This window comes from Oncorhynchus mykiss, chromosome 22, assembly GCF_057628025.1.
Source record: "Oncorhynchus mykiss isolate SJ-2025 chromosome 22, ASM5762802v1, whole genome shotgun sequence".
Lineage (NCBI taxonomy): Eukaryota > Metazoa > Chordata > Actinopteri > Salmoniformes > Salmonidae > Oncorhynchus > Oncorhynchus mykiss.
The window spans coordinates 45673862-45698458 of record NC_143043.1 but is presented as its reverse complement, the minus strand read 5'-3'; the positions used below and the strand labels follow the sequence as shown (position 1 = coordinate 45698458).

Here is a 24597-nt window from a genome sequence, read left to right as displayed (position 1 = left end):
CATTCAGCCTCATTTACTGCCTTTAAAATAATACATAGCTGATATGGCTGACTTGCTTAAATAAATGTGGTTTCTAATGAAAATTGAGATGTACAAAATATGGCATGGGATACGACAAGTGGATGAGAGGCAATCAGTAATTTCAATTAAGACAATGAGCGAGCTAGGACGGACATAGTCAATATTACTATTTGATTAGCACTTTGAAAAGTACAGCGACAGAATTCAGAACACGGGCCATTCTTAGTGTTCTCCCTGTACACCAAGTCAGAACCATATAATAAATAAAGGGGGAATACAGGCAGACAACAAAAGCTCTTACAATATTCAATGATTACATTTCTCAAAAAACTGGTTACAGGCTACATGTGCACCACCAAGTCAGAACAGTAGGCGAAACTAAGAGGGGTAAATAGACCACATTATTTAGGTTGCTTTTGGTTAACTTACCCTAACGATGTAACTATAAAACGCTTATTGGATTTTCTCTGTCCGGGTACTACTACTTTTACTTAACTTCACTTAATAAAAGTACTTTTACTACTTTTATTAAAAAGCACAGTCTGACTATTCTATCCATTTGGCGCATATGAGAATCTCGCCAGAGAAACGCTTGGACCTTTAATTAGGGCAATTTTGGGGGGGAATTGTGTCATTATTATGTGCCTGATTTTACGACTACAGACAATTGTAAATTGTGTTATTTACGGGGTTTCTTCGTCATTTCAATAGCATTGGGTCTATGGTATTGATTAAAATCTGCGTTTCTGATTGTAATTCAACTATTGGTATGTTTTGCTTGGACAGATACGGCCGCTAGTGTTTGCTTAAGATATAAACTGAATGTTTTAACTTCTTATGGTATAGGGGACGCTTGCGTCCCACTTGGCCAAAAACCAGGGAAAATGCAGAGCGGCAAATTCAAAGAAAATTATATAAAAATCTAACTTTCATTAAATCACACATGTAACATACTAAATTAAAGCTACACTCGTTGTGAATCCAGCCAACATGTCAGATATCTAAAAGGCTTTTCGGCAAAAGCATAAGAAGCTATTATCTGATGATGGCACAACAGTAAACAAAGAGCGTAGCATATTTCAACCCTGCAGGCGCTACACAAAACGCAGAAATAAAATATAAAACATGCCTTACCTTTGATGAGCTTCTTTTGTTGGCACTCCAATATGTCCCATAAACATCACTTGGTCCTTTTGTTCGATGAATTCCGTCCATATATATCCAAATGTCCATTTATTTGGCACATTTGGTCCAGAAAAAAACAGCTTCGTCACTACAAAATATCTCAAAAGTTGCCTGTAAACTTTGCCAAAACATTTCAAACTACTTTTGTAATATAACTTTAGCTATTTTTAAACATTAATAATTGATCAAATTTAAGACGGGTCTATCTGTGTTCAATACAGGAAGACAACAAACCAAGCTACTTTTCAAGTCTTGCGCAACTCTCAACAGTGTTACGCAGTTCCTAGATGGCCGTACTTCTTCATTGCACAAAGGAATAACCTCAACCAAATTCCAAAGACTGGTGACATCCAGTGGAAGCGGTAGGAACTGAAAACAAATTCCTAAGGAATATCGTTTGCCAACGAGAATTCACTGAACAGACAGAGACCTAAAAAAACAAATATTCTGAACGGTTAGTCCTCGGGGTTTTGCCTGCTACATAAGTTCTGTTATACTCACAGACATGATTCAAACAGTTTCAGAAACTTGTGTTTTCTATCCAAATCTACTAATAATATGCATATCTTATATTCTTGGCATGAGTAGCAGGAAGTTGAAATTGGGCACGCTATACCTTAAGTTAACAGCTTGCTTAATTAAAATTGAAAGACTAATTTATTCAACACAAATAGTGAGGTTTTGGATTGAAGTTTACACACCTTGAATGATGTGTAGGAGTGTATGGAGTGATGTGTGAAGGAGTGTATTGTTTGTTCTGTTCTGTTCTGTTCCCGATGGGTTATAGGTCTAACTTCCTGATCCTGTGGCTCTGCGATGAAGCTGACAGTGTGATGGGATGTATAAGCCAATTTGAAAGAATAGTTTCAATAGAATGTGTTGTTATTCTCTTTGATATATGTTTAGACATTTGTATTAAGAATAATTGTTAACAGTAATAATTTATCATATAGTTAATGAACTGAACTAAACTGTTGTTCAGATCTGTCCTCTCGAGGTTATCATGAAGAGTGACATCAGATGGTATCTTAATGCATGGAAGAGATAATTGGACCGAACAGTGTGTGTACCTCAAACCCCTCTCTAACTGGCTGAAGAAGAGCGACAAAGGTGATCAATATGGCCCTGTCCACACCACTTCTACCGAGAGAAATGAGTCGGAGCCAGCAACCAGCGTACAGCATCCGATCTAAGCTATCAACTGCTTTTCTCTCATGTCTTTTCTCAGGAATGTGATAGGATTCCACGCGGAGTGAGCTTGGAGAGAAATCTGTTCTAAACTTCTCTTATGTTGCTGGTATACTGATTGACGAATAGACAAGACATTGTGGTAAAGGTGATGGCGGCTCAGGTGAGACATTGAAATTGGGACATTATCATGGGCCATCCACTTTGAACTGCAAAGCTATCTGAAGAAGACGACAGGGATGCTAGAAGCATCAGTGCCTGGGGGTTGATTGTAGAGGTCTACACACTACATAGAATTATAGTAATTTAAATTAAGAATGCATTGAGATACTGATCAGTATTATAATCGTGATAACAAAAGTTAATAGTAGAATTACGGGATAATTATACTGGATGTTAAAAATAACAACATCTGCCAATGTTGATGTGTGTTAAATTGAGGGATTTTGACTTTGAGTAATAGGACCAATTTGAATAACTGAGCAATGTCATTCTAAATTTTGGTTGGATAATTAATTGGGTTTTTAATTATGATTTGGAAACAGAATGATTTTTAAAACTGAAGGATTTATTTGAGTTTAGTATGTTAATAACTATATGAGTGAAGCAATTCATGTATTAGGGATTGATTGTTTTGTTGTTATGAACTAAAGATGTTGACACTATTCTCAGCATGCCATTGTGAATGAAGAGGGTGAACTCTGACCCCGGAGAGTGAAACTGATCCTAATCTATTTGATCTACAGGCATTGCCTTATGAATAGGGGAATCATGATGCTTGACTTGGGTCATGTTCATTAGGCACCAATGGAATACATTTTACTTTAGCCAGGAGTCACTACCTGGATTTGTCCAACAAGATATGCTAATTTTAGTTTCTGGGATGGAAATAGTTATTTCCACCATGCTGATCCATTGGAGTGTGATAGATAACTAAAATAATTTTTATTAAACTCCATTGTTGCATGCACTGCATTATGCATTACATATGTGCTTTTCCCTGTCTAGGAAGATATAGCTTTGAATCTCAAACTCTATGCATCTTTTGTATTTCTTCATGGGTTCGTGCAGGTGACTGTATCATAACCTCCCCAGGAAAATTGCTAGAGGGCTTAGAATATGTGTTGGTGGTTGAAATGGGAGACAGTGCTAAGTTCCTTGGAAGGAGGCTGAGGCAGTGCTATAGCAGCCGGTTACGTGCAGGAACCCATGCAATTAATTATTGCTTTTATGCTTCTTGGTTCATGTAGAATGTATGCATTTTCTACATGTGAATGAATGTTCTTAAATGTATTAATTATTTTTTTTTTAAATTGAGAGGATTCTGAAAAGGGGGATTATGGTGGAAAATTGTAGTTTTATTGCATCAAATGGTTGTTTTATTCAACAGAATAGAGTATAGTTCTTAGGATGGGCCTCTGGGAGATAACACTGACAGGAGATTTACGAAGTCTTTTGGGTGATAAAACCTAAAAAGAGACCGCATTCCAGAGTATGAGTTAAGGTTTCTGTTCTATATGGTACCAGGGAGAGATGACCCCAGCGCCAGGCCCTGGTCTGTACACAAAGATGACTTGTTACAGCAGATACCGTCTGCTATGAATTATAGGTATCTTTCATACAAATCTTAACCTTGTGACCCATTCTATATATCGGTTGTTCATCATGTACTGTATGTTGAAAGGGGTGTATCTTGGCTATAAAAGACCTTTGTACTTTTGTCTAAGAGCTCTCAACAAATCTGAGGGTGATTCGTCAACCAGCCATCGCTATTGCAAAGCTCTCACTAATAAAGATTTAGTTTAAGTATAACTCTGACGTGTGTGATAAGTTTACTATCAAATGAGGAGAGACAAAGAAATTAACCCCCACAACCCTTGCCCCCAGTCTGAGGTCTTGTGCACTCTGAAGCAGGTTTTTAATCAAGGATCTGTCTGTACTTTGCTCCGTTCATCTTTCCCTCGATCCTGACTAGTCGCCCAGTCTCTCTGAAAAACATCCCCACAGCTGGATGCCACATCCACGCTTCACTGTAGGAATGGTGTCAGGTTTCCTCAAGACGTGACGCTTGGCATTCAGGCCAAAATGTTCAATCTTGGTTTCATCAGACCAGAGAATCTTGTTTCTCATGGTCTGAGAGTCTTTAGGTGCCTTTTGGCAAACTCCAAAAGAGGCAACAACGAGACCAAAGATTACCCTAAAGGAGCTGCAAAGCTTCACAGCAGAGATTGGAGTATCTGTCCATAGGACCATTTTAAGCCGTACACTCCACAGAGCTGGGCTTTACGGAAGAAAAACAAACCATTGGCCAGAAAATAAACCATTGCTTAAAGAAAAAAATAAGCAAACACGTTTCGTGTTCGGAAAAAGGAGATTCCCCAAACATATGGAAGAAGGTACTCTGGTCAGGATTAGCAATTTTTGTATTATTTTATCCCCCAATTTCGTGGTATCCAATTGTTAGTAGCTACTATCTTGTCTCATCGCTACAACTCCCGTACGGGCTCGGGAGAGACGAAGGTCGAAAGCAATGTATCCTCCGATACACAACCCAACCAAGCCGCACTTACTTTTTAACACAGCGCGCATCCAACCCGGAAGCCAGCCGCACCAATGTGTCGGAGGAAACACCGTGCACCCGGCGACCTGGTTAGCATGCACTGCGCCCGGCCCGCCACAGGAGTCGCTAGTGCGCGATGAGTCGCTAGTGCACGATGAGACAAGGATATCCCTACCGGCCAAACCCTCCCTATCCCGGACGACGCTAGGCCAATGGACCTCCCGGTCGCGGCCGGTTGCGACAGAGCCTGGGCTCGAACCCAGAGTCTATGGTGGCACAGCTAGCTAACAGTGGTTGTAGAGGGTGCAACAGGTCAGCACCTCAGGAGAGGTGAGTTGTCAGTTGGCTTTTCATAGCTGATCATTCAGAGTACCTCGGCCGCTCCTGCTGCCTCTAGAGAGTTGAAAACAGCAGGTCTGGGACAGGTAGGACGTCTGGTGAACAGGTCAGGGTTCCATAGCCACACGCAGAAGTTGAAACTGGAGCAGCAGCACGACCAGGTGGACTGGGGACAGCAAGGTAGTCATCAGGCCAAGTAGTCCTGAAGCATAGTCCTAGGGCTCAGATCCTCTGAGAGAATTAGAGAGAGCATACTTAAATTCACACAGGACACCGGATAAGACAGGAGAAATACTCCAGATTTAACAGACTGACCCTAGCCCCCGACACACAAACTATTGCAGCATAAATACTGGAGGCTGAGACCTGAGGGGTCGGGAGACACTATGGCCCTGTCCGACGATACCCCCAGACAGGGCCAAACAGCCATTGCTTGTGTTCCTTGGCCCAAGCGTCTTCTTATCGGTGTCCTGTAGGAGTGGTTTCTTTGCAGCAATTTGACCATGAAGGCATGATTCACGCAGTCTCCTCTGAACAGTTGATGTTGAGATATGTCTGTTACTTGGAACTCCATGAAGCATTTATTTGGGCTGCAATTTCTGAGGCTGGTTACGCTAATGGACTTATCCTCTGCAGCAAAAGTAACTCTGGGTCTTCCTTCCTGTGGCGGTCCTCATGAAAGCCAGTTTCATCATAGCGCTTGGTCTTTGCGAGTGCACATGAAGAACCTTTCAAAATTCTTGAAAAGTTCCATATTGACTGACCATGTCTTATAGTAATGGACGGTCCTTACCATTTGCTTTTTTGAGCCGTTCTTGATATAATATGGACTTGGTCTTTTACCAAATAGGGGTGGTATACAGAATATAGCCCTATCTTGTCACAACATAACGGCTTGGCTCAAACGCATTAAGAAATTCCACAAATTAACTTAACAAAGCACACCTGTTAATTGAAATGCATTCCAGGGGACTACCTCATGAAGCTGGTTGAGAGAATGCCAAGAATGTGCAAAACTGTCAAAGCAAAGGGTTGCTACTTTGAAGACTCAAAATATATTTTGATTTATTTAACACTTTTTTGGTGACTACATGTTCCCATGTGTGTTATTTCATAGTTCTGATGTCTTTACTATTAAACTACAATGTAGAAAATAGTACAAAATAAAGAAAACCCTTGAATGGCACGGTGTCCGAACTTCTGACTGGTACTGTATGTAATGAGATATTTCTGTATTTCATTTTCAATAAATTCACAAAAATGTCTAAAAACATTTTCAGTTGTCATTAAAAAACAGTTAATCAATTTTGAATTCAGGCTGCAAACCAAAATGGGGGTATAAAAACATTTAAGGCACATTGCCATAACTAACTTTTCTGTATGGGTCTCCCTTGTGTGGCAACTTTCGTTCAATGATTTATGCACGTCTAGGATTATACTGGGGGTGATAGTGAGTACAACTTAGTTTTTTTCAATTGGTTTAGTACTTACCATCAACCCTCCATGGTCTTCGGTGTCTATAAATTATAGAGCAAGATGAATGAAAAATATTACATTTGCTGCTTTAAACCTGACAATGCATAAATATGCCGAATACCACCCCTGTGTGCTAGACAGGAATCATGGGGGGGAATACAAGAAGAGGGAAAAAAAGTGTAAACGATAATCATAACAAAACAACCTAAGGGTCATTTATTGCTGAGAAAATTTCAATTATAAAAACGCCATTTCACCAACCTTGGCTGCAACACAGAGCTAAGTACTCTAGATGTTGTTTTAATTATCCGTTAATAATCTCAGAATCAGAATGGAGAACCTTAATGCAACAACGAAACAGACTTCACATGACAGATAAGACAGAACGATGAATGGTGTGTTCAAGACAACTGGAAAGTTCCGAGTTCCAGAAAGAGACCCAAGTTTCTGAGTTGGATGACCGTTCAATTTTTTTTTCTTCCCCTCAGTCCAAATGGTTCTTATTTCCCCAGTTGTCTTGAACACAGCAGAAGCCATCCATTCTGAACTGTTTCTGGCAACTATGACAGTGGAAGAGGGAACTGTGAGGCATTGGAAGAGATGAGGTTGGTGGGAGGTTAATGTAGCAGACAAATGACCCTATAAAACCTGGATTGAGATGAACAGCACCAACCAAAGACCAAATGAGATAAGACCAAGTATAAAACCCACATGCCCACCTTCCACCCATAGCAAAACAAACCACTCTCTATGCCTTACACTGACATCTGAGGTAGGACTGACTATACCTAGTGTTTTTAAATCGTCAGTTTAAATATCATGAAAGAGGACACCCAAAGCCGGTTGGATATTCTGGACAGATAGAAAGCCGGAGTACCCATCCATTTCAAAGGACTTCCTGTGATCTGAAAAATCACACATATTTTGGTGTAAACATTTATTGGTTTCAAAATGAAATAAAAATGACTTGCACCGGCATTGAACAGCCTTTCAGAATCCACACATTTGTTTTTTTTTTATCTTTGAGAGAAATTAAAGGAAAAATAGATCATTTTTTATATATTCAGTTGTATAAATGTGCAAACTGTTGTTTCTTCCAGTGACCCAGTAAGTATATCATTTAAAAAGACCTAATGAAAGATTTGACACTGTAGGCCTTGTAGAAGAGGAGGGAGGACAGTGTGGTGGAGAGAGAGAGAGAGAGAGAGAGAGAGAGAGAGAGAGAGAGGGGAGGCCATCCAAGCAGATGATTGCTAAAATATGCCGTTGCGGTGGAGGAGTGTCATTTTAAATGAAGTTAAAAACCAGGGGTTTCAAACAAGCCTTTTTTCCCCGTTGCTCTCATCTGTGCCTGCCTGTGAACAACACACATACAGAACGTTCACTGTGTAATAGAGAACTGATTGAATTATTTAGCTACTATATAAATTATTTACAAGGTGCAGGTCTTTTCATTTAACAATAGACTCTGACAGGGGGTGACTTCATTTTGCGTTTCTTGGAGAATAAAGCAGTAGACTTTGGAGAGAAAGGCACAACTAGAGACCCATTGTGTAGCCGAGGGCAACTTCATCATGTACCGGCCACAATATGGGGCAAGTGGCTGGTGGCAGGCTGGCCGATAGTCAGCTACCCTGGGGATGTGGGGAAGCTTTGGTTGAGTTAAACTGAACCAGGCCAGACACTGCAACTGGGCTGGGTGAGTAATAATGAGAGAGCTGAGCTTTGGGCCTGACTCAAGATTTCAACAACTATAAAACAAATGAACAAATAAAATAAAACAGAAATACAGGCTTTTGATGTGTTCCGGCCTGTTCTCAAAACAGAGAGCAGACAGGTTATTAATATTTGGAACTTCAATAATCGTGTTTTTTTGGATATTCGTTCACGTCAGTTCAGTTACATTTTGTTCTTTTTCATCAAACCGCTAGTAAGAACATTACGAAGTACAACACATTTCCCCCCAACCAAGTCTCTACAAATCAAGTGGAAAAACAACCCTTTACATCAAGCCAACCTAGTGAGTGAAGAGGGAGGGGGAAAGGAGGGGCTGGGGGGAGTGATGGCAACAGGAAGTGACTGGCGGTGCTGGTGAGGGGTCAGGGTTTAAAAGGCGAGCCAGGTGTCCTTAACGCCCTCTACTGGGAACTGGCCTTCTCGGGGAGTGTCTGTGGCCGTAACCTCGGCCATGGCACCTGCTCGTGGTAAGTCTGATGGAGGATCAGGGGCCGTTGTGGTTCATCCTGCACAGCGTACCTGGAGGGGAACGTGACCAGGAGGGATTAGGTGGAGGCTGGGTTGACAGGGGTTTGACCGTGGGGGTTTGGCGTGGTGGTGGTCACCGTTAGCCATCGACTGCCAGACAACGCGGCTGTGATGGTAGTGGTGCTCTCGGAGCCATCAGACCACAGCCCTGACTCTGGAGAGCTCACCTAGCAGAGAGTCCGCCTCGGTCCGGCTGATCCCCTCCGGCAGCTCAGTCATCTCCAGGACCTGCCCACTCACTGCCTCCGAGAGAGGAGAGAGAGAAGTGTCAGACCCAACTTGGAGACAGCCTTTAGCCTATGACCTCATTAGTTAAAGCAGTACAGACTAACCCTATGCTTCCTTTGTCATAAGACTACTAAATAACTACCCGGACTATCTGCATTTAACCTCTTTGCACAAACTCTTGACTCATCACATGCTGATTCTGTCTATTATCTATCCTGTTGTCTAGTCACTTTACCCCTACCTACAGTATACTGCTGTTACTGTCTAGTATCTATCCTGTTGTCTAGTCACTTTACCCCTACCTACAGTATACTGCTGTTACTGTCTATTATCTATCCTGTTGCCTAGTCACTTTACCCCTACCTACAGTATACTGATGTTACTGTCTATTATCTATCCTGTTGCCTAGTCACTTTACCCCTACCTACAGTATACTGCTGTTACTGTCTATTATCTATCCTGTTGCCTAGTCACTTTACCCCTACCTACAGTATACTGCTGTTACTGTCTATTATCTATCCTGTTGTCTAGTCACTTTACCCCTACCTACAGTATACTGCTGTTACTGTCTATTATCTATCCTGTTGCCTAGTCACTTTACCCCTACCTACAGTATACTGCTGTTACTGTCTATTATCTATCCTGTTGCCTAGTCACTTTACCCCTACCTACAGTATACTGCTGTTACTGTCTATTATCTATCCTGTTGCCTAGTCACTTTACCCCTACCTACAGTATACTGCTGTTACTGTCTATTATCTATCCTGTTGCCTAGTCACTTTACCCCTACCTACAGTATACTGCTGTTACTGTCTATTATATATCCTTTACCCCTACCTACAGTATACTGCTGTTACTGTCTATTATCTATCCTGTTGTCTAGTCACTTTACCCCTACCTACAGTATACTGCTGTTACTGTCTATTATCTATCCTTTACCCCTACCTACAGTATACTGCTGTTACCGTCTATTATCTATCCTGTTGCCTAGTCACTTTACCCCTACCTACAGTATACTGCTGTTACTGTCTATTATATATCCTGTTGCCTAGTCACTTTACCCCTACCTACAGTATACTGCTGTTACTGTCTATTATCTATCCTGTTGCCTAGTCACTTTACCCCTACCTACAGTATACTGCTGTTACTGTCTATTATATATCCTGTTGCCTAGTCACTTTACCCCTACCTACAGTATACTGCTGTTACTGTCTATTATCTATCCTTTACCCCTACCTACAGTATACTGCTGTTACTGTCTATTATCTATCCTTTACCCCTACCTACAGTATACTGCTGTTACTGTCTATTATCTATCCTTTACCCCTACCTACAGTATACTGCTGCTACTGTCTAGTATCTATCCTGTTGTCTAGTCACTTTACCCCTACCTACAGTATACTGCTGTTACTGTCTATTATCTATCCTTTACCCCTACCTACAGTATACTGCTGCTACTGTCTAGTATCTATCCTGTTGTCTAGTCACTTTACCCCTACCTACAGTATACTGCTGTTACTGTCTATTATCTATCCTGTTGCCTAGTCACTTTACCCCTACCTACAGTATACTGCTGTTACTGTCTATTATCTATCCTGTTGCCTAGTCACTTTACCCCTACCTACAGTATACTGCTGTTACTGTCTATTATCTATCCTTTACCCCTACCTATATGTACATATCCATCTCAAATACCTCGTACCCCTGCACAGACTTGGTACCAGTACCCCATAGCCAAGTTATCGTTAGTCATTGTGGATTTATTCATTGTGTTATAATTGTTTCTACATTTTTCATTTCTGAATTATTAGGAAGGGTCCATAAGTAAGTGTTTCACTGTTGTTTACGAAGCATGTGGATATATATATATATATATATATATTTCTTTAGATCAAATACCAATATCATGGATAAATGTTGTATTTAAAGATATATCTAAGAGTAAGATATTTATTGATTCGAGGTCCACATCTCTGTCCTCTTAACAGACGGAGGTGTTCTCTACCATTACCTGGTTGACCTACACTGAGATCTGTAGACAGAGCTTTCCTCGGCTGCTTCCTCCCTCTGCCTCCTCCACCGCTGTGCCGTATCCCCATAGGTACCTGGGAGCAGAAAGGAGGACGAGAGAACATTCAGTTGACCAGCTTGTAGTCTGCTGTTGCACTTTGTGGACTCTAGCTCAAGGTATCCCAAATGCTTGATATTGATTACATTGGAAGAGAAAATGAGGAACAAAAGTAGAAGCGGGGACCATTGTTTGACTTTGATCTTTTGTTTTATTTGCACGGTACTAAAGAGAAGATGTCGCTAAGCATTTCTAAAATGGTACATAGATATCCACACAGATATTTCCTCCTCTGGCTTGTGTAGACTCACCTGATGGTTGGGGGCCATGGGGGGAAAGTGGAGGAGAGGAGGACGGCTCTGGGGGTTGTACTGGAGGGGTTGCCCTAGCAACGGGTACCGAGCATCTCCTGGGAAACACAAATGACGACACACTAAATTGGGCTACATTTCTTTAGGGTTACCATTTGCCATAAAGCTGGAGCAGCTGAGTAGCCTCAGGGACCCTCAGCATTCCACATATTTGTTTGAATGTAGTATTAGCACACCTAATTCAACTAATCAGCAAGCCATTGGAATATCATATTCCTCTTTAATTGGAATAGATTAAGCATGTGAAATGGCTGGTTAAAGTTCCCCCAGGACTGGGTAAAGGAACACTGGGTGTCTCCCTCACCTTGCCCTGGCACGAAGGGTCTGGAGAACTGTGGCATCATGGGTACGGGGGTGAGGCCAGGACGGATGCTCTTCACATTGGTCAGGTGGGAGGGGGTTGGCGACTGGGCAGGGGAGGTAGAGGGACTGCCCAGCTGGGGACTGCTCTGTATGGACAGATGGAGGACAGGGGAGGGTTATTGGGTGAACACACCCGACACCAGGAAAACCACTGGTTCAAAATCAAAATCAAAATAAAAGTATTCAAGGCTACTCTCTTACAACATTACAGACCACAACATCAAACCCCATTACTATATTTACACCAAGAGTGTGATACTGAAGAAATACTTGCAAAATGTTTTTCTTCAAATCTGCATGTTCTCTTTAGGCTGTATGGGGGAGCGGAGCAAGGGACTCTCACCTGTGAGGTGTCTATGACTGAGAGCTCTGTGGACTTCTGTCCTCTGGTGTGATCCAGACTGTAGTACTTGCTGTGTTTCCACTGCGAGGGCGTGTGAGGCCTCGGCTGCTGGCCAGGGGACAACATCAGCTGCATCATCACCATTCCACCACCTGGAGGAGGGGCACAGAGGCAACAAGGACAGACACTACAATATTACATCAAATTCAATGAGAGTTTATATGCATCTCTTCAGGGGCAATGAAAGATGTGTAAAGATTTAGTCTTACATTTCAGATACTAGAACCTGTTCCACTTAAGAATCACAGTACGTTTATTGTGTGTGTGTGTGTGTGTGTGTGTGTGTGTGTGTGTGTGTGTGTGTGTGACATTTGCCTTTTAGAAATATATGAATCACGTTTAATAGGATAAGTATGTCATTTTGACTGTTTTGTATTTCATTAGTGTATTATGTATGAAAACTAAATCATATTCACTGACTTGCCGTTAAAATCCTTTGTCATCTAATTACATGTGATGTTAACCTCCACTTCTTTGATATGTAATTAGAAATGTAACTCTATGTTTGAACAATGTTTGTTGACATGCATTTTATTCCTAGTTGGGACCTTCTTTCCAAGACAGCTCAGATCATTAATACTTTTAATTGCATCATCTCAAATGTTTTGCCGTCAAACATCCAATTAAATGAGTTTGCCCAACAAAGGGTTTGAGAACTTTCTGGACCTGCACCTTATTAAAAGAAGACTTCTGACTGCCCTTAGCCTGTCTAATTATTTCTGCTGAGGAAGACTTCTGACTGCCCTTAGCCTGTCTAATTATTTCTGCTGAGGAAGACTTCTGACTGCCCTTAATTATTTCTGCTGAGGAAGACTTCTGACTGCCCTTAGCCGGTCTAATTATTTCTGCTGAGGAAGACTTCTGACTGCCCTTAGCCTGTCTGTAATTATTTCTGCTGGGGGATAAAAGTAACGAGCATCTATCTATAACACTCATCCTGACAGCCACATAATTCCCACCCCATCTCAAGGATGAAAACCTCCATTTATATTTTGTTTTCCATCTATTTTATTGTGACAATAAAAAGGGAGGTCTACAAACAAAAGAGAACCTGGACTCTATAGTACTACCAACCTTGGATTTAATCCATCACTAGCACTGTCTTGGTGTAATACGCAGCAGTCTATTTGTATTTCTTTGTGAATAAAAAGGGGGTCACACAGAAAGGAAGTTGACCCATAGTAATAACCAAAACACATTTCCACATTGAAAAAAAAAATGTGTACATTTGCCACAAGAGGTTTAAAATGAAGGGAATGTATTTTTTACGTGGTAATCCTGGCATGAAATAAAAACATTTCAACCATCTCAGTTCTGAAGAGAGAGAGCGAGAGAGAGAGAGAAATCTAATTTCAGGATTTGAAATAAGATTACCCTTTCCTCTAATTAGTTATTTAAGGAGAAAATAAAAGATGACAGAGCGCAAGACAGAGCGAGCGCGACAAAGAACTTCTGTGAGTGTAATGTTTACTGTTCATTTTTTGTTTCACTTTTGCTTATTATCTACTTCACTTGTTAACATATGATTCCCATGCCAATACAGCCCTTAAATTGAAATGCAATTGTAAATTGAGAGACCGACTGAGACACGGGGAGACCGACGGTGGCTATACTGATCAAAGGAGCTTCGCCACAGAGGAAAATCACATTAACTAAGGCCTCCTAAAACGTTTCAAATTAGAATTAGATTGCCCATAAAGGGACTTTTTTTAATAAGATGACCATAACTGGGAACAAAGCAGCAGAGGAATTACTTCTTAATTACCAGTCCATATCTGTTCAATAATTACATCGTTAAGACTTGGAGTGTAATTTCAATTAGCACCTTGAAGCCTCAAAGCTAACTGAATAGGAGGAGGAGGAGATGGGGGGGGGGGGGGGGGGGGGGGAGATCGGGAGATGAGAATGCTGCCTTTCTGCGCCCCCTCCCCAAGAAGACCCGTTAGAATCGATTCAATCCATTTTGATTTGCCGGAGAATTCGGTTGCAAGTCATTTCTCCTGATGACGCCTTTGTTTAGTTGGGCTCTAATTAAAATGTTCTTAGGGCTCTTCCACGCCATTGTTCAGAACAGAGGGGATTGGGCTGTCTACATTGTGACGGTTGGATTGGAGAGCGTGTTAAAGAACTAAAAGAGGTAGGAGAAAGGTTTTTTTATTTTTTGAAAAAAAAAGGTGGTACAGCGAAGCTAACGTCTGTGGGTTTTGTTCCAGAGACAACCCATACAGCAGCTCGTTTCAAGAACTCACTCATTAGGAGCAACATTTTATATTTCACACTTATACAGTTGAAAAGAGAAAATATGCTCTTTCAGGGATCCAACATAAAGGGATAAAGCAGTCTTGTAGCCAGCTACTGATAACCAGCTGGTTGCCAGACTACTTTATTTATAAATTGTGATTTTTACTTCCTAGTTGAGACCTGGTTATAATGCATAATGTGGCTTAGACTGGCTCTCTGCTGTATACCTGAACACTGCAGTGTGTTGGTCTGTGTGTGTGTTTCTGCGTGTACCTGAGCACTGATGTGTCTGATGGAGTGGCTGCTGGGAGCTGCAGGGGGAGGACGGCCGAGGGAACAGCATCTGCTCTGATCCGGAAGGAGGCAGGAACTCTACAGAGGAGCTGCAGTGAGAGAAACACCACACACACTAAAGCCGAGTAGCAGAGAGGCACAGATTCATTCATGTAATCAGAATTCGGCACATCGGCTTTAAAATGGGCTAAATTACTGAAGTGGAACACTGTGTACACAGGAGATCAATAACCCTGTATTGCATTAGAACAACCATAAATATCCTCAATCTGAAACCGGTGAAGGCTGGGAATCGGCTAGGAATCTCTACAGGCTCATTTTCTAACAAATCAAAACAAATCAAGGGAAAACAGCATAAATCACTGCGTCTCCGTTACGGAATTGCGGTGTGCCACTGGGGTTTCCTTCTTTCCAGGCTCCTCTTTCACTCTCCTCCATTTTGATTTTATAACAATATAAGCAAAACGAAGGCAGGCAGGGTTACGTGTCAGCCCAAAGCAGAGGCAGGCAGCTGCCGCAGCAGACATTCAGCTCTCCGTGCCACTCGGCACCCTGAAGAATAATGTGCGTCTGCACAGCGGACCAGAGGGCTGGCATGAAGGATGGCGTAGAGAGCAGCTCGCCACACTGGACCAGCGCTGTTATATTAAGACTCAGTAGATATCTGGCCTTATAAATCATCTTGAACATGGCCTATTAAAGAAGAGGACCCAGGAGGGGGGGGTTTTACACAGCTCAGTGTGAAGCATCACAGAGAAGAGCTAGTTATCTGTTCAACCTTAAAAAAACTGCTTACTGTAAAACTGGGAATGATACAGTATTAATGTTCTGTAGTAATGTTATTGGTCTATAATCGGAGTATGTCCACATTAAAACTGTGCGATGTCCTACCACATGGTGTTCTGTTCAACTGGGAATGCATTTATATGTACTCAACAATGTATTGGTATTATAAATGGGTCTTACACTAAGTATAGGTATTTTTTATGTTAAAACTGTGTGGTGATGTCCTACCTCTGTTGATTGGGTGTGATGACACTGTAGTAAACCTGGACACCAGAGCCAGGCATGGGCCTCTGGTTGGACTGGTTGTGGATGACGATAGGCTGCTGATACGTTTGCTGTGGTACAACCTGGGAGCCTTGGGGCTGCATGGATACCTGCCAAGACAGACCCATAGTTCAGATGGATGACATGGGATGCCAAAAAATATTCACGGTTACACAAGACTTTATGGAAAAAGAGAATGGTTCTTAATGACTAAGCTACTTGGCTAAACAAAGGTTTAAATAAATATGCTTTACATTTCTTAATGTTCATCATTGTTAATAGTGTTTTTACATTATAAAGTGACATTGAGTTATTAGATGTTGAAATGCTGAGTACCCACCTGATAAGATGACATAGAGGGATACTGGACCATCATGCCTTGCATCTGATGTCCCATATTGCTATGCTGGCCACTGACCGGGTTCTGCTGGCCACTGACCGGGTTCTGCTGGCCACTGACTGGGTTTTGACTCTGTGGCACTACTATCATACTCTGATAGCTCTGTGGATGATTGAGCATCACAGTTTGGTAACCTGGAGAAATAGAGAGGGAGGGAGGGGGAGCGAGAGATGGGGGAGAGAGAGAGATGAAGTTGATTTAATCAAAAAGTGGATTCAAATGTCTTGTTTCTTAGAATTCAGCACTTGTATGGAAATTAAAAACGTTCAGAATTCCACAGGGAAAACTAAAAAAGGTATAGAAACCGTAAATTACATTTATTTATGACATTTATTTATTAATAAATGTATTTCCATGACAGAATTCAAAAGCAATTTTGGACTGACCAATGTAGATATTTTCAAATACATTCAACTTAAAAGTTCCATATCAAGAAATTTCAATTTATGTTATTTTGGATATCAGAGTAATCTTGAGGTAATCCTAGTTGAGTCAGAAAAGGATGTTCATTTGATGGGTAAGATATACAAACCCTTGCAGAGAGCCTATCCAACGGGCAATCTATCCATCGGGCAATCTATCCAACGGGCAATCTATCCAACGGGCAATCTATCCAACGGGCAATCTATCCAACGGGCAATCTATCCAACGGGCAATCTATCCAACGGGCAATCTATCCAACGGGCAATCTATCCAACGGGCAATCTATCCAACGGGCAATCTATCCAACGGGCAATCTCAGTTGGATAGATTAACCAGTGGAACTAAGACTTAAAAATAACTGATATTGGCACACGATGAAGGGAATGTTGGAACATAACTAACGCAATTACAGTTAGTGAAAATGTACACAATCCAGCATAAACTAATGTATAGAATTTATTACACAAGAGACAAAATTCACAAATTTCGACAGCACAACGGCAGAGTCAAGTGTTAGGTGTAAAATTAACAATGACTCTATAGCCTTCTTCTGGGAAGCCTATAAAGTCCAAAAGTTATGGGCGGAGCTAGAAAGTTGGCAGAAGTATTATAAAGTAAATTTACTATTAATCAATCTGTCTGCATATTTCAAGACATGACATGTGTGAGGGTGCAGCGTGATACCCGATGGATTGGACGATCCTTTCTCGTCAATCATCTTGACAAAAACATACTTAACTGGAAATCAACCAATCCTCCATCGTTAACACAATGGAAGTCAAATGCTTTATTATGTAAAATGTTGAAAGTGCATGGGCGGCGAAGAGAAACAAAATGGTGGAGTTTGAGGCCATGTGGTAGAGAATGATACATCCCCCTAGAGACGGGGGTGTGAACAGGTGGGTCTGGGCAGGGGTGGTGTGAACAGGTGTGTGTGGGCAGGGGTGGTGTTGTGCAGGTGTGAACAGGTGGGTGTGGGCAGGGGTGGTGTTGTGGATGTTTGTGTCTGCATGTTGTTTGTATGCTTTGTAAGAATATTATAATATTATTTTTTTTCAACAAAAACTAAACACTTTGCCACAGAACAGGCTGTGTGCTTATTCCATTGGAAGCAATCAATGATTCAGGGTAGTCAACATTAAAATGGCTCAGTAAATAAACAACCTTTCAGCGCCAAAGTCGATTCAATAGGATTTCTCCTCCACTGGTAAGATTATGGGAGACGAGATTAAAAAACATTTAAAAAAACTTTTCATAGAAGGTGTTAGGAAAATTAAATTTAAAAAGCTTTTTCTTTCGCTGGGTAAAATACATCAGCATCAAGGTTACCAGAGAGTGCTTATAGTGGAGAATGTTATTGAAAGCCCCTCTTAAGCAGGCGCCCTGAGTAGAAGGGGGGTGGTGGAGGGGAGAAAACAGCAGGAGGTAAAAACGAGAAGGGAGGGAGTTAAGGGAGGAGAGGGCTGTCTGGGCAATTTTCAATTTCTCCTGGCTTTTGGCCAGAGCGACAGCAATCAATTTAGCCCAGATGAGAAGAGAAGTGGGACACAAGGAATGGATGCTCCCGGTGAGAGGAGAGGCAGGCAACAAGAGAGGCTGGTTGCTATTTTTAGTACCATTCTCTCACCTCCACTTACAAACCGAGCATGAAGCGAATATAATATTAAACACTCTGTGCTTCAGCTGACTGGGCAGAGGATGGAAGAGAGAAAAGAGAGGAGAGGAAGGAGAATACAAGGGAGATGCTTTGCTTCATCATACCACACAGACACTGGACCTCAGGACTCAAAAAGCTTGAATTGCTGCTGGCAGACTGTCTTGCCTGCCTGGTTAAAAGGAGCCACTGACTGTCAGGCAGCTTTAGGAGATAAGATGAAACAGGCACGCCACCCTTCTCCTTATTACACCAGATATACTGGGGCTTCTGCTGCCTTTCTCACATTCAAAAGCTTCATCTATTTTTACAAGAATAAGGGAATAGGACTAGGCTTTCTCAGCCGCCTGGGGAAAGGAGGAGTTCAGTGTGTAATGGTGTCCTTCAATTCAGATCTACCACATTTCTCATCCTCCTTTTCATAAAAAAAAAAAAACTGTTTCCTTAGGCTTTATTTGACCATATCTGGAGAAGTACAGTACATTTCTACAGAAAACATATAAAAGTTTGACATTTGATAGCAGAGAATTCTGCTGATATGTTATGACTACGATAATTGCGCACATTATGAATCTATAATTAAATCTATCTTCAGAATGATATGAATTGCAGTTGAGACTTTTGCACAAGACATTGATAGCTAACAATAATCAGAATAATACCTCATTCAAAATGTCGTCAGAATATGTGAATGTTTTGTAGAATTGTGCAAGTGGAGCACAAAAAAAGTTGACGTCTGATGTTGAAGTAAAAAGCTAAATGAAGACTCTCTTTTGGCAGGAACATCAAGCATAAAAACAAAAAAATACCCCAGACCTTCACAAATATTCATGGAGAGATAAATGAAATGTCTCAGTCAAGTCAGATAGTTGGTTGGTTGGTTGGTTGATGGATGGTTGATGGTCAATCCTCAAGTACACCCAGTAGACAGAAGGCTTTAAAATGGCTGACTTTTACAGCAGTTTGATTGAGTGCTTAGCTGTGGAGGGATGTTGGCTAACAGTTCTGTCTGAAGAGGTGAAAGTGAGGTGCTGGAAAAGAGACCGGTTCACTGTGAGAATTATAGGCCTCTCAGACAGCGCCCCGGCCCCGTATCCAGGACCTTTGGTTCTTCTGTCGACGGTCAACTTCCACCCGTATCCAGGATAGGCCCTTTGGTTCTTACCCACACCTGGAGGGCTGATATCCAGGTAAGAAACCCCTCTAAAACACCTGACTTAGAATGTAACAATGTTTATACGCCTGTGGGTCCTGACATTTTGCTGCTGGAACTCTAGATCAAATCCCCATCCTGTTCTCCACTGCCAATCTGCATGACTGATGCATGTACAAAGGCTGCCAGGTAATTAAAACAAAATTCCCCATTCCCTTTAAGAGATCCGATTGACTTTTGTATTTCAAATGGTGCAGCGGAGCATCTGTTTCTCTAGACAGGCCAATGAATGATGCTTCAGCGATACGCAGTGGAGACGAGGGAGACAATGCTAACGGTGCATTTGATTGGAAATGGTTATTGTGTGGGCTAAAAGGCCAAGGGCAACACAATGGCCAAGCCTGCAGAGAAAAAGCGTTCCAACACAGGAGTCAGCTTTTCGCAATGCTCCTCTGCCCCAGGGGCACCGTCTACTTTCCCTGCCACAGTTTATTGAGATGAGCCTATTGTGTACCTGCCATAAGAGCAGATAACCAGAGACAACAAAGTGCTTAGCTCAATAGAAAATAAAGTGTGTGAAGAGAGCGGTAACAACCATGCCCACCCCGCAGTAAGATTGAACATGTAAAAAAACATATCACACAGGGAGAAAGACATGGATTTAACCCCCCATGTAAATAAATGTCTAGCACACCACTCCACTGATCATATTCCAGATATTACGCCAGAGAGAGAAAAAAAAAACACACCTGATGTGACACCTGTTTTTAATAGAGGAACTAGGCAGCTGAGATGAATGGTTGAGTTACTGGTTCAGCCTGTGTTAGATATTTACCTGTCTGTTGTGTGGGCGGGGGCATTGGCTGGCTCTGCAGGGCACTATACTGCACTGTGCCCACAGGCCTGTACCCCTGGTTAGACAGGGGGTACTGGCCTGGCCCACAGTAACACGCTGGCATCTGTAGGCAGAGATGAAGCAGTCCAAAATGAGATACCATTAACACCACTACTGATTAGCAGCTCTCGGAGGTCTCTGAACCTAGACTACAGTCCCTCAGCTGCAGTGGCTTAGTTAACAAGTCCAATATAAATGTTATTTTAAGTAGAGAGAAAGTATCTATGAACAAATGTACTGTACGTGTATCACTCAGATACTGATGATGAAACATTTCAATCATGTAGACGAAGGAATAAAGAGACCGGCCAAGCATTGATCAAGACAGTCAGATGGAAATAACGTATGATAGTACTAATAAAACAGAGTTACATTGTATAACCTAATAGGAATAAACCAGGTAAGGGTCAGATGTACAGGAACCTACCTGCTGCATGTAACCTTGTTGCTGCATGAGTGGCTGGTTGACAGGCGGAGGGGCGGGGGTGTTGTAGGCCTGGGGGGCAGGGACAGGCTGGCCTGGGGGGGGCACCATGAAGCCCTGCTGCTGCGGGGGGGCCTGGAGCACCATGGAGGAGGGGCCCTCCCCAGAGGCCTGCCGGGACAGACTCATGTGGCTGAACTGGGCTCCCAGGTTCTCTTGCTGTGGGATGGAACACACAGAAACGTGTTACATGCATAGATGATATATTTATTATTAACAGTTCGGTCGTGGCTCTAGTTGAACTACTACAGGACCTTGTATGAAATAAATAATACATAGCACTTTTATATGGCACTTTTCTGAAACCCCAAAGACTTATACTGCTGGCTCCTAGTGTAGTCACTGAACTTTGAACTACTGTACTAGCCTACAGCAATACAACTGGATACAGCCACCCATGCAAAGAACAAACCTGAAGGCCCTAAAACATTAAGCAAGTCAGGATGACTCCAGTTTAAGTGTGGTGTGGTTTACTAGGCAGCAGATGGTTGAGTGGTTAGGAACTTTAAGCATTGCTATTTATAGAATATCATATTCAGATTAGACGGTAAAAATGTAATGTAATTAGTCATTAAGGGATGTTTATTCGTAGAGGGACGTCAGGAAAGAGGTCAGTAGAACACATGATTTGCGTCAATGTGGGGTAGCAAACGAACATGAAAGTTAAACTGATTCAATTCCTCATTAATTGGCATATTAATGAAGTCTAATTAGCATGCTGACCAAACGCCTCTCCGTATGTCGGTCCACGTGAGATTTTGTCCATCACCACCAGATGCAAAAAATGATCAAACCAACGAACTATATTAATTTACGGACAGGTGGAAACACACATGAAACATTCACGGATATTTAACTGTCTTGCGGATGCTAGCTAAATTGTCCTGGAAAATAAAACATAGGATTATTATTTTACCTGAAATGCTTTTTCAGGTCCTTTTTTGTTGCTGGAACTTTGACCCCTTTCGATTCACAAAAAATTGTGTGTTCTCTACTCCGACAATTAATCCACAGATAAGAGAGGAAACCTGGCTGTTTTTTTTTTTAGTTTGTTTTCTTTGGTTAATCTCTCATCGTTTTCTGTGGACTTTACATGACAGTTGGCAACCAACTAAAGTGCATTACCGCTACCAACTGGACTGGAGTGTGGATCTCAAATCATATTTCAATAACCCACGTGGATTCAGGAACTTTTCTCAATTCCATCCCTGTGTGTATTCTTTCAGTAGCATAAGTTCACTACTCATTTACAAAAGTTTTATCCACAGCTGTTTGTTTTACCCTAGCCCGAAGAGGGAAGATGGCATAGAATGACAAAAAGACTGGGGGGGGGGAAGAAGAGCGAAGAGAAGAAGAGTAAAGTACCACAGTGTATAGTTGGTCAGGGGAGACGGAGAGGAGCTGAGATGGGTAAGAGACAGACGAGTAGTGGACAGGCTGAGCAGAGGGCTGGAGGGGCCGCACCGGCTGAGGAAGGGACAGAACAGACAGAGGTGAGGAAAAACAGTAGAGGAGAAGAAGAGGTAGATGAGAGAAGCAGAGGTAGATGAGAGAGGTAGATGAGAGAAGCAGAGGTAGATGAGAGAGGTAGATGAGAGAAGTAGAGAAGAGGTAGAGGGCATTGGTTTTAGTCAGACATTAGGCAGAGATTGCAAACGTCACAAGCGGAGAAAGTATCATCTCAAACAATAGAGGAACAGTATATTAGTTAACGGAGTGAATCAGCGCCAGATCAGGGGGGAATCCAACTACACATGGGGGAATCCAACTACACATGGGGGAATCCAACTACACATGGGGGAATCCAACTACACATGGGGGAATCCAACTACACATGGGGGAATCCAACTACACATGGGGGAATCCAACTACACATGGGGGAATCCAACTACACATGGGGGAATCCAACTACACATGGGGGAATCCAACTACACATGGGGGAATCCAACTACACATGGGGGAATCCAACTACACATGGGGGAATCCAACTACACATGGGGGAATCCAACTACACATGGGAGAATCCAACAGTAATGAAGTTAATTAACCTCAGTCAATAGATGACCATGGATATCCTCCATCCTCTACCATGGCCGACTGGTGAAAATCTATTGATATGAAAGCAATGGGACAGCTCTTTGTTCAAAAATAAATATCCTTTCATCAGCCCCCGCACCCCCGGTTTGGAATGATGTCTTTATTAGGAAGGGACGTTGCTTCTTCACAATGGGGGGGGGGGGGCATCCTTGCCCGACCCCTGGGTAGTGCACCCACACTATCAGAGGTGAAGTTAAATTCCTGCCCTTCCATTTTCACTAATGAATGTCAAGCCTTCCGGCTGTTTTTTAAATATGATTTTAAAAGGGGCTCTCCATGACAGGTTGTGTTGAGGATCTTGCTATTAGAGATCGCCATTCCTACCACTCGGGGCCTGTATAAAACGCTAATGATTACCGTTTGGGCTGTGTGCCGCACCAGTGGTCACAGGGTTTAGCTGACACTCTGAACTCAATTCATTTCCTCTGACAGGGGTGACAACTAAGGAGAAAGGTTGCAAATTTTCCTCAACGAATAACACCGTACGCATGACAACCACCCCCATGAGCTGTCATGGTAATGTTTTGAATTGGGGGCCATGTCAATCTTCAGGGTGGCTTAGGATGTCTGTGTAATAACTGAGCATGTGCATCAGTTCACTTCCTACTTTCCCCTGCCCTCTCAGACTGTACTAGCACTGTGTTTGTAATGTGAATGTGGTGTATAGTAGATGTTATGACTAAGCCTGTGACATATACATTTACTCCTAGGGGGTTCTATTTAATTTAAATTTAAATTCAATGGCCTGCTGAAGGGTGTTAGCGAACCTGTGCGAGGACGTGGTTGTGATTGGTGGGCTGGTGCTGGCCAGGCAAGTGCGGAGGAGTGGGCATGGGCTGCTGGGTCCTGCCCTGCTGATTATGATGCTGAGGAGCCATGCCGTGGTTGGGGTTGTACACCACAGCACTTCCATCCGGGTTCACAAACGGCTGTCCTGCAGCGAGAGAGAAGGGCAGGGCTGAAAACACACTGGAAATCCACCAAAACTAGCATCTCTATAAAACACAATCATTATTTTCAGCATTATCGTCAACACTATCGAGCAACACTTTCCATCTCTATAAATCACATCAATAATAATAATGAATATTTTCAACATCACTATCGACACTGGCCCCATTATCAACATTAAATAGATCACTTCAACGCTTTCATACAGGTTTGCCAAATTGCTAGGTATCCAGAAATGTAATGGCTATCATTATCCTTACAGCAGCTGAAGACAGCAGAGTATCCAGAGGGCTTCATTTACATAGCCTATTTATGAATTCACACAGCCAAGTGAGTAAATATTTATAATAAATGTTGCCCTTTGCATGAGCAGGAAAAATATACTAAGAATGTTGTGTGGAGGAGGCACTTTATGTGGAGAATATGACACATCATTTTATCCAAGTGCTTATTTCAAAATCTCTGGTGAAAAAATGCCTTGTGCTCCA

General features: G+C 42.1%; 1 protein-coding gene across 50 annotated transcripts in view; it reads right to left on the bottom strand.

The window, feature by feature from the left end:
• Positions 1–7691: 7691 nt before the first annotated feature.
• The window catches only part of LOC110501870 (R3H domain-containing protein 1), a 60040-nt gene continuing 43134 nt past the window's right edge, over positions 7692–24597 (bottom strand). For 16 of the 50 annotated variants that reach the window (XM_090216209.1, XM_036959307.2, XM_090216200.1 and 13 more), the window contains 13 exons: positions 23926–24092; positions 22427–22528; positions 21005–21220; positions 20518–20641; positions 16393–16586; positions 16017–16162; positions 14982–15091; positions 12408–12559; positions 12006–12150; positions 11642–11739; positions 11274–11367; positions 9202–9273; positions 7692–9025 (listed from right to left, as the gene is read on the bottom strand). In XM_090216209.1, coding sequence (XP_090072335.1) covers positions 8991–9025; positions 9202–9273; positions 11274–11367; positions 11642–11739; positions 12006–12150; positions 12408–12559; positions 14982–15091; positions 16017–16162; positions 16393–16586; positions 20518–20641; positions 21005–21220; positions 22427–22528; positions 23926–24092 — 1655 coding nt within the window. In that variant the 3' untranslated portion in view covers positions 7692–8990. Of the gene's footprint in view, positions 9278–9919; positions 10884–10930; positions 11368–11641; positions 11740–12005; positions 12151–12407; positions 12560–14981; positions 15092–16016; positions 16163–16392; positions 16587–20517; positions 20642–21004; positions 21221–22426; positions 22529–23925; positions 24093–24597 lie in introns of those variants that run through there. The other 34 variants (XM_090216217.1, XM_090216192.1, XM_090216207.1 and 31 more) reach the window with 11 other exon arrangements.